At 37.8% G+C, this 19,444-nt stretch overlaps 1 protein-coding gene across 1 annotated transcript in view; it reads left to right on the forward strand.

The window, feature by feature from the left end:
- Window positions 1-14,570, forward strand: part of LOC121646920 (NLR family CARD domain-containing protein 3-like) — a 36,725-nt gene extending 22,155 nt beyond the window's left edge. The window contains exons 9-10 of the mRNA XM_041996035.1: window positions 13,699-13,748; window positions 13,880-14,570. Coding sequence (XP_041851969.1) covers window positions 13,699-13,748; window positions 13,880-14,430 — 601 coding nt within the window. The 3' untranslated portion in view covers window positions 14,431-14,570. The remainder of the gene's footprint in view (window positions 1-13,698; window positions 13,749-13,879) is intronic.
- The last annotated feature ends 4,874 nt before the right edge of the window (window positions 14,571-19,444 follow it).

Below are 19,444 nucleotides of genomic sequence, written 5' to 3' on the forward strand. Positions count from 1 at the left end.
GCATGCCCTGCAGCATGTAACAATGCCCCCTCACACACTGAAAACCCCCTCTGATGGGGCACTTGTTGCAGGGACAGAGATATTTTTTGGCCAGTTTACTGAGCCTTGGAAAGTTTGGTTTGTGGTGCTTCCACCATTGAAGTGGATCGGTGTCTGGATCTGCCTCAGGTGTCAACAGGTACGTTGCCAGCTCTGTCTCGATTTTCACAGCCTCTGATTGTTGAGGAGATGGCACTGGCACACTTTTTATGATGAAGGCAGCCAAAGTCATTTTCTTATTGGGTGGAGCCTGTTCTTCTCTGCACAGCTGGACCAGGAATCTGTCGGGTTGAACTTGTTTCAGCAGGCAGAGACATCAGTTCAGTGAGAGCTTTTTTTATGTGTTCCACCCTGTTTGGGTCAATGTATGTTGTCCAGAACCTGGAGTCCATCAGTGAGACCATGTCCAAGAGTTCATCCTTCACAAGGTCGCTGTATTTATCATTAAGGTACCGCTGTATGTTTTTTATTGTTTTAGTGAGTTCACTGTCTTCCTCTGCTGGCTGTAGGAGACTAGATTTGATCAAATGGAGTACCGGTTTAATATAGGGAACACTGACGTAAGCCTCACCAGACAGGGCATCAGTAAAGTCTTGGAGTGGTCTAACAGCCTTATTTACAGACTCTAAAACGTCTATGTCTTGCCAAGTGGGCACAAGATGCCGGCTTTTCTTGTCTGAACCCAAAACGAGAGCTGCAGCCTTTTCCTGTTCCAGAAATCTCTGTTTCATTTGTTGGCCTGAACCCCATCTAATCAGGGACTCTGTTATTAGTTGATAAGGGGGTAGACCAAGTTCAGCCTGTACTTCACTTATCTCTCTTCTTTTTTTCCAACTATAGAAAAATGCAGCAACAGCCTTTTTACACACCCAATGACACGTTCAGTCCGTGGCTCCTTCACACCATTCTGTGTATAATAATGAAAACACAGATGCATCAGTTTTACTGTTATAATGAGCAAAGTTAAACATAAAGATCAATATGTCAAAACATTTTCTTCAGATTACAACATTTTCCTTACGTAGCCACACACACACACTCACAGTAACCCACATGCTCACTCACATGGCAAATGTACCATTATAAGTCACACATGTATATCTTGCATAAATATATATTACATGTATTAGACTAAAATACATGAATTTCTTCATGGATTAACTGTTCGTGTCAATGTTCTCTGTGGGAAAATTGGCATAAACACACAAAAGAAATAAAATGAAAGGTTACATATGAAACGTGTATCACATACAAAATAAGTATACTACATACAGATTAGACTCTTACTTATGGACATGTATAGTTTATGTCCAAAGTACTGAAGATTTGGCCACCAGATGACTTTCAGAGCTTTGATAATGTCGGTGCTGCTGTCTGTTGTCATGCAGACGAGTTGTTCTTCAGTAACGTTCCAGGAGCTCAGAGCATCTTTTAACCCCTCGACAACTGCCTCACTTTTGTGATAATCTGGAAAGTAGGCTGTTTGCAGGCAGAAACTTCTTAGAGCCCAGTTATCAACGACAAAATAAACTCATATATGGCTCCATTGTTCGACTAGACCACAGGTCTGTTATGGCAGAATAAAAACACACACCATCCAGTTCTCTTGCGATCCTTTCATGTGTCCAGTTGTACAGGTGAGGCAACGTAACTTCTGCTAAGTATTTCCGGCTAGGTAGCACATTCCTGGGATCTAACGTTTTTAGCAGGTTAATAAAGCCGCGCTTTTCCACCGTATAAATAGTCATCGTTTCTTTGGCAATATACAACCCGACCGCATCCTGATCCCTTTCCATCGGGCCTCTGTCTTATCATAGGGGACACAGTGTGAAAATAACTCCCCTACCATCGATTGTCTCTTGGTGGGGTTTTGTAGGCTGTTGCTGCTTTGAGCATGTCGTAGACTCCAGGATTTCTCCCACTCCATGGAGTGCCTCTGTTTCAGGTGTTGAAGTAAATTTGTTGTGTTCCCGCCTTTGGTAACAACAGCCTTTAAACAGATTTTGCAACGTGCCGTTTGTTGTTTCAAGTCTGAGGTTGCAAAAGGAAACCAGTTCCAAAATATAAAGATGTTCCTGTAGTGTCTCTGCTGGAACCTGAAAATGGGACATTTGTCACAAACTGAGTCATGAAGTCATAAACTTGGAGAACATGAAGACACAAAGCCAGTAATGTCAGACAGGTCCAGTTTCTCTGAGCATCTGATGACCTTCAGCTCTAGATTCACAGCAATTCTCTCAGAGTTTCTTCATGTGTGTTGTTTTCTGCAGCCTGTCAGGATGTCTGATCACAGAGGAAGGCTGTGCTTCTCTGGCCTCAGCTCTGACCTCCAACCCCTCCCATCTGAGAGAGCTGGACCTGAGATACAACCATCCAGGAGAATCAGGAGTGAAGCTGCTGATGGCTGCACTGAAGGATCCACACAGACTCAGGTATGGAGAGGCTGCTGCAGCCACACAATGTCTGACAGAGGAGGAAGATCTGCAGACATTTTCTCTGTCCTTCATTCAGCTCTGTCTCTTTGCTTCATGCTGGATATGATGTAATATGAGCAATCACACATGTAGGAGCCTTTTTCCTTTGCTCACAGCTGAAACAGCAGATATTGTGGAGGGAGTCTCCAAGGAGACACCTGCAGGAACAACAGTGATAAATGTCTGTTGGACAAAGATTCTTTAGTTTGGACACGTCTCTACAGGTTAAAGTCTCCTACAGAGTTCAGCTGTGTTTAGTCAGAGCCGAGCAAAGCAAAGTCCAGACAGAAGCAGAGCTGATCAGTTATTACAGACACACAGCAACAACAAGCTAACTCTGCATCCGGCTGTCATCCTGGTTTTTATCTCCAATCTGGTCTTTGTTTTGGTTTTCAATCTGATCACACACTTTATCTCTGTTTCCTCATTTCCTCTGATAGTGTTGTCTTGTTGTTGTTGTTTATTGATACTGACAGCAGTGTGCTGTTATCTAGTTGCTGGTGTGTGACGTGGTTCTGCAGAGCAAACCAGTGTGTCATGTCAGACTGGAAACCAAAGTTAGAATCGGCAGAATCTTCCCGGTTCTTCAGCTCAGGAATCTGCAGATCAAATGTTGTTGTTCTTTAAATTGAGTCTGAATTTCAGAGTTTTCAGGGTCACAAACATCTGTAGTGTTGCTTTAAAGGAAAAATCTGTCATTACTAGAAACATCCTTTCTGTCCTCTGACCCTGGATCAGAGATGGGCCAGGACATGTTAGCCTAGCTTAGCATAACTATTTCTAAACCTGATGTAAAGATGGCCGTGTGAGTGTCTTTGTCTTCCTGCTGCTTCCAAACAATTTATAAATTCTACGAGAATTATTCATCTAATCTCTCTGAAACTCTTGAATGGGTTTATAAAGTGTTGGAGCCGGTTCCTTTGTGCGTTCTGCAGGGATCATGTCTGATAAAATGAGAATGAGGAGATCAAAAACTTCAGACGCTGAGTGCAGCAGCAACTCTGCTGTAATGAATGAACCGAAAGTACTCAATACGAAGATGAACCGTATGCAGCGCGTTAGAGAAGCAGGTCAACAGTAAAACTGACAGCCTGCTGGTGTGTTGGAAAACTTAAACTCAGAGAACCAAGATGCAATGAAAAGGGAATTGGAAAAAACTGTCAAAGAAGTGAAGTGCACTGGAAATCATCCTAGAATTCCGCTAACTTGATGCATTCAGTGCGACGTGTTTCTTTACGGTGATAAAGTTCTGTATGTTTTATTGTTTCTCCTACAGACATTTTTGAATACCTGTTTATTCATACTAAACATAAGTCAGCATTCTTCAAGCAGGAACAACATTTATAAAGCATAATAAAGCGGTAGCAGCCAGTGTGCAGCCATTTGGATAGTGGACATGAACACTGACAGAGGGGCTGCGAGCTGAATCCTCCTACTTTAAAGTGCATTCTGGACATGGTAGCGTGTTGTGTAAACCATTATAAAGCGAGAGCAACCTGTGTGCAACTGTTCTGACTGTGGACACGACCACTCCGAGAGTGTTTGCAACCACGGTCGGAGAAGTTGCAACCATTCTTGGCAGCGCTTACAACCACAGTCACCAAAGATCATAGAATCACTCCAAGCTAGTGTAGCAAAGTTAGATTGATTCAGCGGGTAAGTTTACACAAGGACACAGAGCTGAGCCTGAGAGCTGATTGGTTAACACGGAGGTTAGAAACACCCACCTCATCAGCATACACTGGAGGAAATAATACGTGAGGTAAAGTAAAAATGTGGAGGAGTGAGACAAAATAAATGTGTGCATTAGGAAAAGTGGAAATGTATGAAGGTAAAAATAAATGCATAAATAAATAAAGGAGGGAAACAAATTAATGGGTGAAGAATTAAATAAAATGGACATAGGAAAAAAAAAATAAATGTAATAAATAAATCTTAATTTTTTTATTTGACAGTGGTTGTGGATTACAGTTTGTAACAGAGTCTCAAACAAGAGAGGATGAGTTCTCTGATGATAGTGGTAGAGTCCAGGTGTTCGGCTGTGTGGTTCCTAGATGAAGCGGTTGAGTCTTTGTTCTTTTGTTATTAAAGTATCTTCTATGTTTTCTTTTTACAAAACATAAAAAGGGCAATTTGTTTTATGTTTTTATTGTTTAAAAAATAAAATCCAGGTTCTATTAACACCACTTTGTATTTGGAAAACAGTTTGTTTGTGTTTAATTTATTGACATGTGTCACATGATTTTTCAACACTGTAAAATGTGTTGAAAATTAATCCATCTTTTCCGCAGTCCACCAGGATCTGTGTCCCCAGCCAGTAACACCTATATCCTACGTGTATGTGTTTGCATCTATATATTCCTTTTATAAAGCCTGATTAATGCAGCATACATGAGGAATTTATGTTTGTAATTACAAAAGTTAGACAGAGGATACAAATTCTGGCAGCACCATTATTCAGCCTGCCAGAATCTGTATCCCCACCTTAATAGGATATTTTATATTTATTCACCAGGTGATTTTAACTATTGACACTTTAGATCTTACCTAATATCTGCAGTAAACATGAGGAAGTTTGGCCTTTATTTACAAAAGGGGATACAAATTATGGCAGCCAGTCTTTCTCAGTCTCATCTTTTTTATTCAAAGTTGTGGAAGGTCTTAAATCTAGCAGACTTTATTCGTTGTCTGACAGAATTTGTTTACCTCATCTGCAGTTCACAGAGAGGGTTTGTATCCTCTTATTTTGTTCATTTCACATGACAGTGTTCAATCTTTTAACAAATCTTCAATCTACATACTGTATCTTCAAACATCTTCAAACTATATACACACACGTAAACATCTTTGGAAACAAATGCAAGAAATAAATAAATACTTTAGAGACATGTAACTTAACATGCTATGCTTGCTAAGCACTCCAACACACATCTGGTGAAACCACCTCAGACAAATATCACACTGAATCTGGAAAAGATATAATTGTTTTTAAATTACACACTGTTACCACCTTCAAAATCTTTTATCACATATTTTGTTGATATATATTTTTCATGTAATAGTAAAATAATATTCAAACAGGCACTTTTTCATCCATGTAAAATAGTTTATACCAACATGAATAATTATAAAACTATAAGAAAATCATATTTTATTTCCCATTTAAGATGAAAGATTACTTAATTTTCTTACCCAGTTTAAATCTTTCTCCTGCTCCTTTTCCCCACAATACAAGCACAAGTCTGTAAGGTCATCTGTTTAAAAAAAGAAAAAACAAAGAAAGAAATCATGAATGTTTAGTCTATAACAGTGTGGTAGTAGCTATACAACCTAACCTTTGCTGATAGATGATATTTGACCTTTATCTTATTTAAGTCACTCAGCTGGGTGGGGGGAAAGAGATCTGTTTATAATGCACTTCAAGAATCAACCCAAACACCACTGTCCATGTTGGGTGAAGTTCCCGTTTATTTTCAATTATCTCTTATTGTATGCGTTGATGACGGGTCACAGTTACAATCAAAATAAAAGGTGTCAATAACAAAAATGTGATAGCAGTAAAAACTGTGTCATTCTCACACACCCAAGCTAATTAAAATGCCCACATCACCTGTGGCTGTGGGCAAATGTAAGTGACACAAAAAACAACAAATGGCTCCAACGTTTGTCACAAAAGTAACATGGCTGGTTACATAATATGTTCAGAGACAGACAGTGTGAGGTGTTTTCTATGCCTCTAAACTCCATTCTCAGGCCTGATAAGAAAAAAATGTGTTCGTTATCAAAAGGGACCTTGTTAGTATTTGGTGGGTGTTCAAGTTTTTTGTGTCTACAATAAATTTTACTGCTAAGGTCCAGTGGTGATGTTCATTTATAATTCCAAACAGAACCTGATAGTCCATGGGTTTAATCTGTAAAGCATAAAATAAAGAAAGAAAATATTTTAGAAGATGGGCTGTCATAATACAAAAATCCAAATATGAGAATAAATACAACAAATTAATTATATATAAATATTTGCTTTAAGTAGTTTTTCTGAAGTTTTTAATTACAAGATGTATTTGTATTTATTCAAAAACCTAAATAATCAAATATTCATTATTACATGATGATGTTTTAAAAGTACATTCTGTAATTATTCTGGATTTGACAGTACATTCAAGAGAGTGATGGTACTGATACACACCTTAAGTCTTGGGGATTTTCCAGACCACATTGCAGTCATTGCATAGGAGTCTATGAAAGCAGCTTTTTCTGCGTTGTGGAAATTGTGATCACGCACCAGGATCGACATAAAGGCATTAACACTCTGTGAAGAAATTTTTAAACAAAAGGTTAGAAAAAATATGTAGATAGTTTTGTAGTTAACTTACAAAACAGTTAATTGCATAAGAATAACTGTATACCTCACTTTCCAGCTCCATGTTTGGTCCAATTTGATAAATGTCCCAGCAGAACAACTTGTAGGTCTCTACTCTTGAGAGGAGGACATGTGAAACATTTCCCACCCAAGCATCCTGGACATCTAACATAAATTAAAAACAAGTAGAAAACAAGGTTAAAACTGTTACTGATAGCAACTAATAAATCCATCAATGCTTAAAGTTTTTCTTTTAAGTAAAACAATGTCATACACTTAAATATACATCATTAGTATGGTGGAAAGATAATTGTGGGTCAAACATGATCGAATATAAGCATTTCTCTAAATGAGAGCCAAAGTATTTCTCACATTTCTCTGCAACAGCTTTACTGTATTTGGGCGTGGATGTCACAGCCGTGGCTGAAGCGAGCTGTGGTGGAGCAGGTGCTCCTCTGGACTCTGGATGTAGATTATTCACACTTCTGTGTGCATGTTGCTGAATGTCCGGTGCTAATTGTTCTGCTCCACCTGCGTTCTCCACACTGTTGTTAATCTTTGAGCAAAAGACACAACTTATTGTAATAATCGTTTTATACCTTTTTTTTTTTTTAGCAATTCATATTCTGTCTTTAATTTAACAATTTATAGATTCTACAGAGGTAATAAATTAAATAAAAAACAAATACATTGTGTCCTTATAAAAAAATAACCACCATGTTCTGCCAGAACATTTGCCACTGATATTCTACACGTGAATGGATGTGTACTACAAAAATGGAACATAGTTGTTACATTAGAAATTTCACTGAAACATCAGTAGACTTGCTGATGTCCTGTTTGTGTTGCTTGTGTGATGGTTGCCTGTGTGACATTGGCCATGTTTTCATTAGCATGTGGAACAGGTACCTAAAGTGAACAGCCCCATGAATGAACATAAATCTACCTCCAGGTCTCTGGAATTTGTGATGAATCGCCAGCCTCTCTTCCGAACATGAGGTAGTAAGGGGAGCACTGCGTCGTCATCTGCTTTTTGGTTCAGAGACCAAACATTACAGGATGAAGAAAATCATCCCATGCTTCTGGATGGCTCACAACCACTTTACTCAAGGCTCTGAGGTTAATACTTTAGTAAATTATGAATATTTTGTATCAGGATTACTTTGTGATATTGTATATAGATATTTTCATATGACAGTTCCATGAAAAGTTGACTTTTAAGAAATATAAATACATATCTATTTAACTGGGTTGTACTTAAAGCAACAAAGTAATGTTAGGTGTACAAAAGAAAATAATAAAGGACTCACCTCTGAATTGTCCCATTCATCCTCTCAACCAGTCCATTGGTATGTGGGTGGTATGGAGAACAGAGGCTCCTTTGGATATTCAGAATGACACACACTTCTTTGTTGATCTGCAGATTTAAAGCTTTTTTTTTAGAACTAGAATTCCCAAATTATTCAATTATGAAATATGAGTTTTTCTAATTTGAAATTTAACTTGATCATTAAAATGACTATGTTTTCTAAGTATTACAATTTGTGTAAAACATGTTTATACCATGGTGATAGGACAGGAGTACTTACGGAATTAACAAATTCTCTTCCCTGGTCAGTAAGGATCCTTTTCGGGGCTCCAAACTGATATACAAATTGAAGTACACATCCAGTAACCTCCTTGGCAGACTTTGACTTCAGTGCATAAGCCTGTGGCCACTTAGTAAAATAATCAACCACTACGCATATGTACTGATTTCCAGTAATTGATGTCATTAATTTGCCAATAAGGTCCATTCCCACCAACTCAAATGGCTCAGAAACCTGGAAAAACAACAAAAAATTTTAAATTTAACGAACCTTTTTCAAACCCCAATTATCATATATATAAAATTAAGTCTCTCAAAATGTTTTCAAAGTTTAAAAGAAAAGATATTTTCTTTAGGTGATGTACTCTTTAAACATTCATAGACAAAAAGTATAAAATAAGCAGCGTTAATTAACTTTTACTGGGGTAAACTCTGGTTGTTTTTTAATTGACGGACCACTGGCCTGGCAGGCTAAGCACTGTGAGACCTGTAAATACAGTATGTTAAGTAAAAAGAACAAGTTTTTATTAAAAGTAATGTAAATACTAGACAAACGTTCTTACATATCCCTTTAAAAAATTAAAAATTTCTATAAAACTTTTGTTAATGAAATACAAGGTATTATCATATTTATTCTGTAATAATTGTGTTTTGTGTGTTTACACACCCAGTTGTTGTCTACTGACATGTCTGGCCAGTAGAATCGCTTTGATTTTGCGTCTCTTGTCTTTGTTTGGCCACAGTGAGCACCGGTAGCACTGGCATGAAAGTCCATAAAAACTTTGTTGTTGGCCTCCTCAGCACCACAGACCACTTTTGTCTTAACTGTATGTTTTTGCAGTTCCCTTGTGACGCCAATAATACAACTCTTGTCCTAAATAAAGGCAGATGAATAAATTAAATGTTGGGCTTAAATACAGTTTGATACTACTATAGCAGTACTACAGTCATCCAATGTTAGTGGAACATGTTCATAATACCATGTCATATAAATATGTCTCTATTTATGTAGTACATGTATTAAACCGCAGTTATCCATTGTGCAAGCCTTAAACTACACACACACACACACACGTATATATATATATATATATATATATATATATATATATATATATATATATATATATATATGTAAAATATCAAGTGGTTTTCCTCCATTACAAACATCAATGTGTTAAAATAAAAATAAACTGGATTTAAACACAGTAGCTTAATAACAGAAGTCCCGTGGACTGCAACAGATGTTGTTAGGTCCTATTCATGACTTAATCTCAGTATAGGGACACGGTACGTCATATATCACTATCAATCTTAAATAATTTAATACGAAAATTCTTGACAGTAATCACACACAAAAAAGAAGTTTTTTTCCAATTGGAGATACTGGTGTCAAACTAATTCTAACATTAAGAAAAGATGTTCGTGGGTCTTACCTTCGATGTTGTAAAGAGCCCCTTTACGTCTTAGCAGAAATTTCTCTCTCTTGGTTGAAAGTGCTGGATATGTGCCTTTTAGTTTGTAATGTACAATCTTTTCATAGTCTTTGGGATTCATTGTAGCTGGCGTCAATATCGATGAAATGTCAGTTACCTGCTGCTAAGAGTTGACCGATCCATGAACCTACCTAATTTACATATTTAATTGAGGACATTAACAGATCCTAAAAATTTACCACTACAACAAATATATCTAGATAGGATACTTATGGCAAATTGTAATTTCCAAAAAGACATAATATATCATTGTAAAGTAGAAGACTATTAGCAAAATAATTAGGTATAAAGGTGTTTTAATGGAAAGAACAGGATTGTGGTGGACGTGTGTTTTGCAGATAAGAGATAAAAATCATGATCTATGTGGAAACCATTTTACAAGATTGTGTATTTCCTTCACATAATATTAGAGAATAAAATCTCCGATTATATGTAAAAATTAGTATGATTTAAGACTAAACAATAAAACACCTGATGATTACATGTAATCTGTGTGGTTACATGGTGTCTGCCAAAATTTGTATCCTCAGTCTAACTTTTGTAAATAAAGGCCAAACTTCCTCATGTTTACTGCAGATATTAGGTAAGATCTAAAGTGTCAGTAGTTAAAATCACCTGGTGAATAAATATAAAATATCCTATTAAGGTGGGTGATACCGATTCTGGCAGGCTGAATAATGGTGCTGCCAGAATTTGTATCCTCTGTCTAACTTTTGTAATTGCAAACATAAATTCCTCATGTATGCTGCATTAATCAGGCTTTATAAAAGGAAAATATAGATGCAAACACATGCACGTAGGATATAGTTGCTACTGGCTGGGGACACAGATCCTGGTGGACTGTGGAAAAGATGGATTAATCTTCAACACATTTTACAGTGTTGAAAAATCACGTGATACATGTGAATAAATTAAACACAAACAAATTGTTTTCCAAATACAAAGTGGTGTTAATAGAACCTGGATTTTATTTCTTAAGCAATAAAAACATAAAAGAAATTGCCCTTTTTATGTTTTGTAAAAAGAAAACAGAAGATACTTTAATAACAAAAGAACAAAAACTCTATCTTAATATATGCTGAATAAAAATGTGAAACTACACATTTATTGAATGTTATGGATGGAAAAAAGTTCTGATTTCATTATCAACCCTGCATGTAGAATAAAACACCCAAAGTTTGAGCTTTAAATAGAGAGGGAAAGACAGACTGTCCTTTCATTAAGATGCAGGCCACTTCCTGGTACCTTATACGTACAATTAATGGAAGGGCTTTTCAATATTAGCCAAACATTGTACAGTGTGATGTTGGGAAGGCTTTAGGTTACAAGACTACAGTTTTAGTGTTTTATGTGGGTGTTGTCAAGTCTTTAAAATGAATGTCCCTACACAAAATGTAATATATATGTAAGGGGAAAAGCCCCTTATCATCCTTCTCAAGGGTGCAACATATATATATATATATATATATATAGTGCAAAAAGGTGAGAAAAACTCAGCAGAACCTCCCTGGCAGAACAAAAACCCTCAAACAATAACTTTAGCAAAAAGCTCGCTGTTCATTTTAAGTTTACAAGGTGAAATCCAGCACAATGAAGAAACTAAAGCTAGACACAACGAGTGCGCGCTCCCACGTCAGGGGATACAATTTCTGGTGGGGATAACTGTCTTGGCACGACATCTGATCTAGCCGGAACGCGTTCCGGGACCTCCGACGTTGGATCCAGAACCTGCTGTGTTACTACAAAAAATCGCCTAAATAGAAATGTAGATAAATAAATGTTTGTTTCGTGTTTAGAATAGTTTTCTGTTTTGTTACTGTATATTTCCCATTGAGGTTACACAAAAAATCTTGTGTTTGCATAATTTAGAGGTCAAAAATGTGTTTAACATTTCAAACGGGGAATTTTATTAATCCTCAAAGGGTATAAACTGAACTTAAGGGTGAAAGACAAAAGAGGAATTTTGTCCATTTTTTATCTTCTGAAATATGCCATAAAGCTTCTAGAGATTCTTCATGAGCTGGAAAATGACCAGAATAAGCAAAGCAGTGTTGACCGGTGTTATGATCGTCTCTGTGACCTGCTGTATAAGGAGATGGACAAATATGGAACAATTAAAAACATGAAGCGTCCATATTGGAACACTGAACTAAGTGAATTGTGGACTCAGTTGCGTTCTGCAGAAAAAATGTTTCTTAAATGTGAGGAAAAATATAAGAAAAGGGATTTGAAAGACAAATTTCAACAGCGTCAATGTAATGTTGACAGAAGGCTTCGGTACTTTAAGAGACGCTTCACAAGAGGACAAGCACTTTATCTAGAACATCTAGAAAGTAGAAACCCTCAGCAATTCTGGAAGGTTAGAAATAATCTTGGTCCTCAAAGGACTTTTTACTTCTTGAATAATGTTTGTAGATTAAAGTGTGAGTTGGAGAATATCATGAACAATGCTGGGCTTTACTTTGATCATATATTGGATATGGACATCTCTCTAGAGGAGCTAAAGTGTTTCCAGGATGGTTTTGTTCCTTCAGTGTGGAACAAATCAATAATTAAACCCATTCCTAAATCTGCCAAAGCAGACCCACGAGTTCCTTTAAACTACAGAGGTATCAGTCTTCTTAGTACCACTTATAAATTCTACTCAGGGTTCTAAACAATAGATGAAATGATTTCCTAGAGTCTCCAGGTATGATGGTGGAAGAACAAAATGGCTTCAGGGAAAACAGGACATGCATGGTTTGTCTTCCGTTGTGAGAGCAAGGTTACAGGAGGATAAAGAGACTTTGTTTTGTTGACTTTAAAAAAGCTTTTGATTGGATAAATAGAGACCTTTTGGAATATAAATTGATCTCTTCTGGTATTTGAGGTAAATTCTATGGTGCTATTAAATCCCTGTACAACGTTCCCGTTGCTTGTATTCAGGTAAATAATCTTAGAACTGATTGGTTTCCTGCTCCGTTTGGAGTTAAACAAGGAGATGTTCTTTCCCAACTTTATTTGCTTTATATGTAAATAACTTGGCCCAAGAAATCAAACAGGCTAAGCTTGGTTTAGATATAGAAGACGCTACACTTAGGGAGAGGTCAGAGGTCATTGTGTGCACAATGAAGATCTGGTACGTTGCCCCTAGCGACTGAAGTGGGCGGGTATAAGGGTGTACCTGAAGAACAGTGTATATGTGTTTTGTGTGATCTTGAAGTTGTTGGAGATGAACTTCATTTCTTGTTCCAACGTCCGCTGTATGATGAACTGAGGAAATCTCTGTCTGAAAACGTACAAAGGAAGAAAGCAGATTTGTTTTGGATGTCTGAGTATGATATGTTGAGTTGGTTCTTCAAGGAGGAGATTCATGCTTTAGCTAGATTTATTGAAACAGGATGGACATTAAGACAGAAAACATTGTTTCCTACATAAGAACACAATCCTTTCATTTGTATATTTTGATTTATCTTGTTGTTGTTGTATAAGTTGATGGATACACGAGACTTGTTCTTGGTTTTCTGGTTTTTCTTTTTCTGTTTGCCATCTTTGAATTGTCTAGATTTATATTGTATAGTGTCTTGTAAGCCCATGTGGACATGACACTGAAATTAACAAATCAATCAGTCTAAAAGAGAAGAATGTTCACATGGCTTCATAAATCTGAACCTTTCTCAGTGTAGAACAAAGTGTGTATGAGAGCCATGTAATGTCCATGTTAGCATGACGGTGCTGCTCTGACCCCCCTCCTCCTTTCAGGGTGGAGCCTGCTGGAGAACCATGGTTGAGACCAGGAGGTGTGAGGAAGTGTAAGTGTGTTTTTCATTGGATTCATCACATTCAACCATCTTCACACTGTCCCATCACTCATTCATCAGTCAGCATCAAAGTGTCAATAGATCAATAACTGCAGCTGGATTGTGTTTGTTCTCTCCATCAGATTCCTGTCCACTCACTATCGACACAAACACAGTGGACAGAAACCTCAAACTGTCTGACAGCAACAGGAAGGTGACATGTGTGGAGGAGCTTCAGTCATTTCCTGATCATCCAGACAGATTTTATTGTCCTCAGCTGCTGTGTGGAAATGTTCTGACTGGTCGCTGCTACTGGGAGGTCGAGTGGAGAGGAACCGTTTTTATATCAGTGTGTTACAGAGAAATCAGGAGGAGAGGAAAAATCAGAGACTGTTGGTTTGGATTCAATGATCAGTCCTGGAGTCTGAGATGTTCTGATGATGAAGGTTACTCTGTCTGGCACAATGAGAGAAGAACACCCATCTCCTCCTCCTCCTCCTCCTCCTCCTCCTCTGTCTCTAACAGAGTAGCAGTGTATGTGGACTGTCCTGCTGGCTCTCTGTCCTTCTACAGAGTCTCCTCTGACTCACTGATCCACCTCCACACCTTCATCACCACATTCACTCATCCTCTCTGTGCTGGATTTGGGTTCTTGTTCAGGTCTGGTTCCTGGGTGTCTCTGTGTCGAGTGTAAAGAGTTTGATCGTGTCAGAGAAACTCTGACTGGTGAACAGATAGTTCAGTCTGTACATGTCTGTCTCTTTCACTCAGAAACATCTTTTCAGATTAAACCAGTTTCTGTGTGAAACTCTTCTAAATGATTCCTTGGAAACTTCTTCCTCTTCCAGTCCTTTAAAGATGGAAGTTGTGCTTCTTCCAGGATCCACATGTTGTTTCCAGTCAAAGCTTCACACTGAATATCAGGATGTTGTGTTCACTTCATGTCAGCTGCAGTTAGTTTCACTTCATGATGCTGGAAATGAAAATCCTCCCAGTGTTTCACTCTTAGTTTGTTTGCTTCATTCTGTCTTTATTTGGACTTTCTGACATTTTCACATGTTGAATTATTGATTTTTCACTTTTTGCCTCTTTATTCACCACAATCTTCATTTTTCATTCTGTCTCCAAATGTCTGACTTTATATCTTTAATGTAGACTCTTCATGTACTTTTAAAACTGACACCTTGATGACCTGCGACTGTTGTACTAAGTACGGTACAAACCACACCATCCAGTAAGCGGACGACACACCAGTGGTGGGTCTCATCCAGGACGGTGAGGAGAGGCTCTGCAGGGAGGAGGTGAGACTTTTTGTGGACTGGTGCAGTAACAACAACGTGATCCTGAATGTGGAAAAAACCAAAGATCTGGTGATGGACGGCCCGTTCACGCTGCTGTGGAGATCCTCCCACACATTAAGTTCCTGGGAGGTGACGTAGCCGACAACCTCACCTGGTCCCTGCTCACCTCCTCCTCTGTAAAAAAGCCCACCAGCACCTGCACTTCCTGCAGAGGTGAAAGGTCCATCCTCAGCAGTTTCTGCAGAGGCACCATGGAGAGAGAGCTGACCAGCAGCATCTCTCTGTAGCACGAGAGCAGCAGCAGCTCAAAGTCTCTGAGGAGGGTGGTGAGGGCGGCCCAGAGGATCCCTGGAGTCACACTGCCCCCATTGAGGAGCTAGCAACGCAGCGCTGCCTGTCCAGGGCGGTGGAAATCATCATGGACCCCACTCACCCCCGTTTTCTGTCCTGCTTCAGGCAGAAGGAACCGCAGTCTGACATCAGAACTGGACGGTTTTTATCCAACAACCATCAGGCTGCTACAGTTTAAACAGTCAGTAACAGCCGTACAGCAATATGAGGCAGTAACAGGTTCTGGTACTTCCATTCACTATCTGCAGAAATCCTCTTCTAGTTTCATGTTATTCATATTTTTACAGCTATTTTTTAGCTGGTTACGTTTTTCTGACAATGTTTTTACCTCCGTGTTGCTTTAATGGAGGCTTGATGCAGCATAATTTCATTCTGCATCTCTGGTCTAATGATCTTCAATAACAATAAAATAATCTGACTAGAGACGCCTCGATTACGTCATTTCACTATTAATCACAGTTTTAAACCTCATGATTAATTAATCATAAAGATTCCTCAATATCATGACTTTCCATGAAAGATCATGTCTGAACCACGAACACGGAACAAAATCAGAGTTCTGTGATAAATCAGACGAGTCGTCCTGCAGCATCCTCTACATGTACGGCTGGAAAAGCGTCTGAATCTGCAGGAATAAGGAGGAGAAAGTGGTTTCAGGTGGATTCTGTTCACCACTGTAACAAGTCACCTACATGCCCAAAAGCAGCTTCTCTGGCTGAGATAAAGCCACGTTCTGGTCTTTAACACGGCAGGAGTAGAACTTTGTTGATGCGGACAACAAACAGAATAAAATCCAGGTGTTCATTCCACAGTTTCATCTCTTTGCATTAACATGTTCATTCTGACAGCATGTGAGTTCACACATTTATAGATGGAAATGAATTAACACAGAATAATCAGAGAAACAGGATTATTTGTTTGACAGTAATCGTAGCAAAGAAAATCTGTAAGGTGACGTCTCTATCCAGGACTGATGGAGATCCCAAACTGTCCTCAACGTTCAGCTGCAGAAAGGCAACGAGGAGCCACGACTTCCTCTCAGAGTCCTTTACAAGCCAAACAAAAACCTCCAACACTGAAACACCAGGAAGGATTTGAATACATGAAATTTTGTGTTTTGTTGGAGAAACATGGAGCTTATATGAAACATTTAATCACTTCTGGATCATTCTACAAAGCCGGCTTCAGTTAAGAATTATTTTCTCTCTGCTGGCTGATAATTGTGTGATGTTTAGAAAATTATAATAAAACAGCTGAATATTTACTTAATTTGATATTATTGGGAAAATTCTTTATTCATAATTGTAGGTATTTCCAAACTAAAACCATAATTATTTCCTGTAAGAACAACTTTTATTCATCTTCTAAAATAATTGAGATTATAAAAAGTAAATGTGGTCAAGATGAGTTGTTTGAACAAACTTTTACTTCTTTTTATTTCTTATTTTTATATGCAGAGCAAGTTACTAAATACTATTTGGAACAAATTTAACCATAAGAATGTAGATTAAATGACTAATATTTATTCAGGATGTTTTCTTGTATTTTATCTTATTTCTGACACAGATGGTTTCTTACTTTGTTCAATCTGACTTGTTTATAATAATTTGGCTGATGTGAATATGATATGATCGGTTTGGTTCTTGTAAAAGAAAAAGTTTAACCTTTAATGTGTTTTTTTTATACTTAAAACAAACTTTTTATAACTTTTTTTATTATTTGATCATGCAATAGTAATTACTTTTTATTACATTATTTTTTTTCATGATTTTCTTGTTGTATATATTTTCTCTGTTTGTTCAAATGAAATAAAATAATTCTTTCCAAAAATATCTACACGGAAAAGTATAAACTTTGAGTTGTAATATTTATTTCCTTAAACCAGTGGTGCCCAAGTTTGGTCCTCTAGATCTACCATCCTGCAACTTTTAGATGCCACCCTTCTCCAACACCCTTGAATCAGATGTCATCTGCATGTCATTCAGCTCTGCAGAGGCCTGGTAACAAGCCAGTCATTTGATTCGGGTGTGTTGGAGAAGGGCTGCATCTAAAAGTTGCAGGATGGTAGATCTCGAGGACTGAACTTGGGCACCTCTGCCTTAAACATTCTAATACATCTGTTTGCCTTCTTGGTTATTTTACATAATTTTAAACTGAATTTAAAAATGTTTTAATCATTCTTTCTTTCATTCTGTACCACTTAGTCCATTACGGGTCGCAGGTAAGCTGGAGCCTATCCCAGCATTTTGACAGATGAGAGGCAGGTACACCTGGACAGGTAACCAGTCCATCGCAGGGCCAACACAGATAGAGATAAACAGTCACTTACGCATATACTAACTCCTAGGGAGAAATTAGTCATCAATTCACCTAACATGCATGTCTTTGGACAAAAAACGTTTCTAATAATTTGATTATTATGTTATTATTATTGGTATCTTGTTAGTAAGAGAGTTACAGGTGGACAGATATCTGGCAGTTCCACGAACTGCAGTTCCACCATCAGCCAGCAGAGGGCAGTAACTAACCAACTTCAGTCCCACCATCACACAGTAGCATCTATTATAAGCATCTATTTCACACACAAATTTACTCTTTACATTTTTATTACAATTACAATTTCTAATATGATAATAGTACTGAAATAGTAATAACCTGATATAAATATAATATCTGTAGTTGTAAATAATTAGATATGAATACGTTCAAAATTGTTAGCCATGAAAACATGTAAACATGTTCACAAACATACAACTACACTATTTACATACTTAAGAAAAGTAAAAAAATACAATTTCCATCATTAAATGAAAGACGTTCATTCAGTGATTGTAAATATGGAACAAAAATGGGTTAACAGCTGGACATTAAAGCAAACTATAGTATTGTTCAGTCTTTTCTAAACTAAACATGTTCTCCCTGCTGTCCTTTAAAACTAAACACAAACAAGAAGACAATCTTCATGTTTTCTGCCATGTACAACTGGAGTCCTCCGTTTCCATCTTTTGTCCCACATGCAGACCAAACTACCACCTGCTTGCTCTGGCCTCTTGGAGTTGGTGCACCTTCATCCCCAGACACTGCTCATGGTAGCATCTTCCACAGGTATCACACTGTATCTGCACAATAACAGCAGTAAAATAACATGGGATTAATCCTGCATCTACAATGCAAATAAAGAGGTAAATGTGCAGCAGAGAATCATTTCTTGTTACTGTCAGGGCGATGTTTGCTTCAACTTATTATTTATTTATTATTTACATGTCATTTCATTGACTTCATGCATGTACATTATATTGTAAATTGTAAAGGAATTGACATCTTAGGGAAATAAAACTGTTTTATTTCAAAATCATTTAATATTGGTGATTAAATGTAAAACTGGAAACAAAGTGCAAACAGTGAGAAACACTTCCCCAGTCAGTGGTGGGAGGCCCAGATCCTGGAGGCTTTGACGCTGAGCACATTGCACAATTGTTTTCCATGTCAAACACTCCAAGAAAAGGATGGAGGACAGAGGAGACGTGGATGCAGCAAAAGTAGAAATGAGAAGAAGATTGTGTTTACCTGCTCTCTACATTTATTCCTCTGCCTGTTTGGGCCACTATCTGCCCTGTGCTGTTTTATGTGTCTACCTACCACCCTGTCTAGAAGCTTCTTTCTTCAATAAAACACATTTAAACTGCTGCCTGTTCAGTCTCCATTCATTTCCTTCACAGCGCTTTCTAGAAATAAATGCTGTCTGTATTGCAGGAGGAAAAACCTGCTTTTTAGAATCTGGACCAGCTCTGGTGATCTGGTTTACCTGATGTAAACAATATTAACAACGACTGTAAACCTGATTCACTGAGGATGGAAAGTGCAAACGTTCTCCTCTCATCAGCATCTTCTTTCTAGATGTGTCAAAGGTCATAGCCGGTGATGCAGGAAAGGCTTCCATCATCGCCCTCGCCATCTACACCAACACACAGTCTGAAAAGTCATCAGTCACACACTTTTCCCAACAAACGTTTTCACTTTGACTTCATGTATTATTTACTTTAAATCTGTATACAT

This window comes from Melanotaenia boesemani, chromosome 10 (genome assembly GCF_017639745.1).
Source record: "Melanotaenia boesemani isolate fMelBoe1 chromosome 10, fMelBoe1.pri, whole genome shotgun sequence".
NCBI lineage: Eukaryota > Metazoa > Chordata > Actinopteri > Atheriniformes > Melanotaeniidae > Melanotaenia > Melanotaenia boesemani.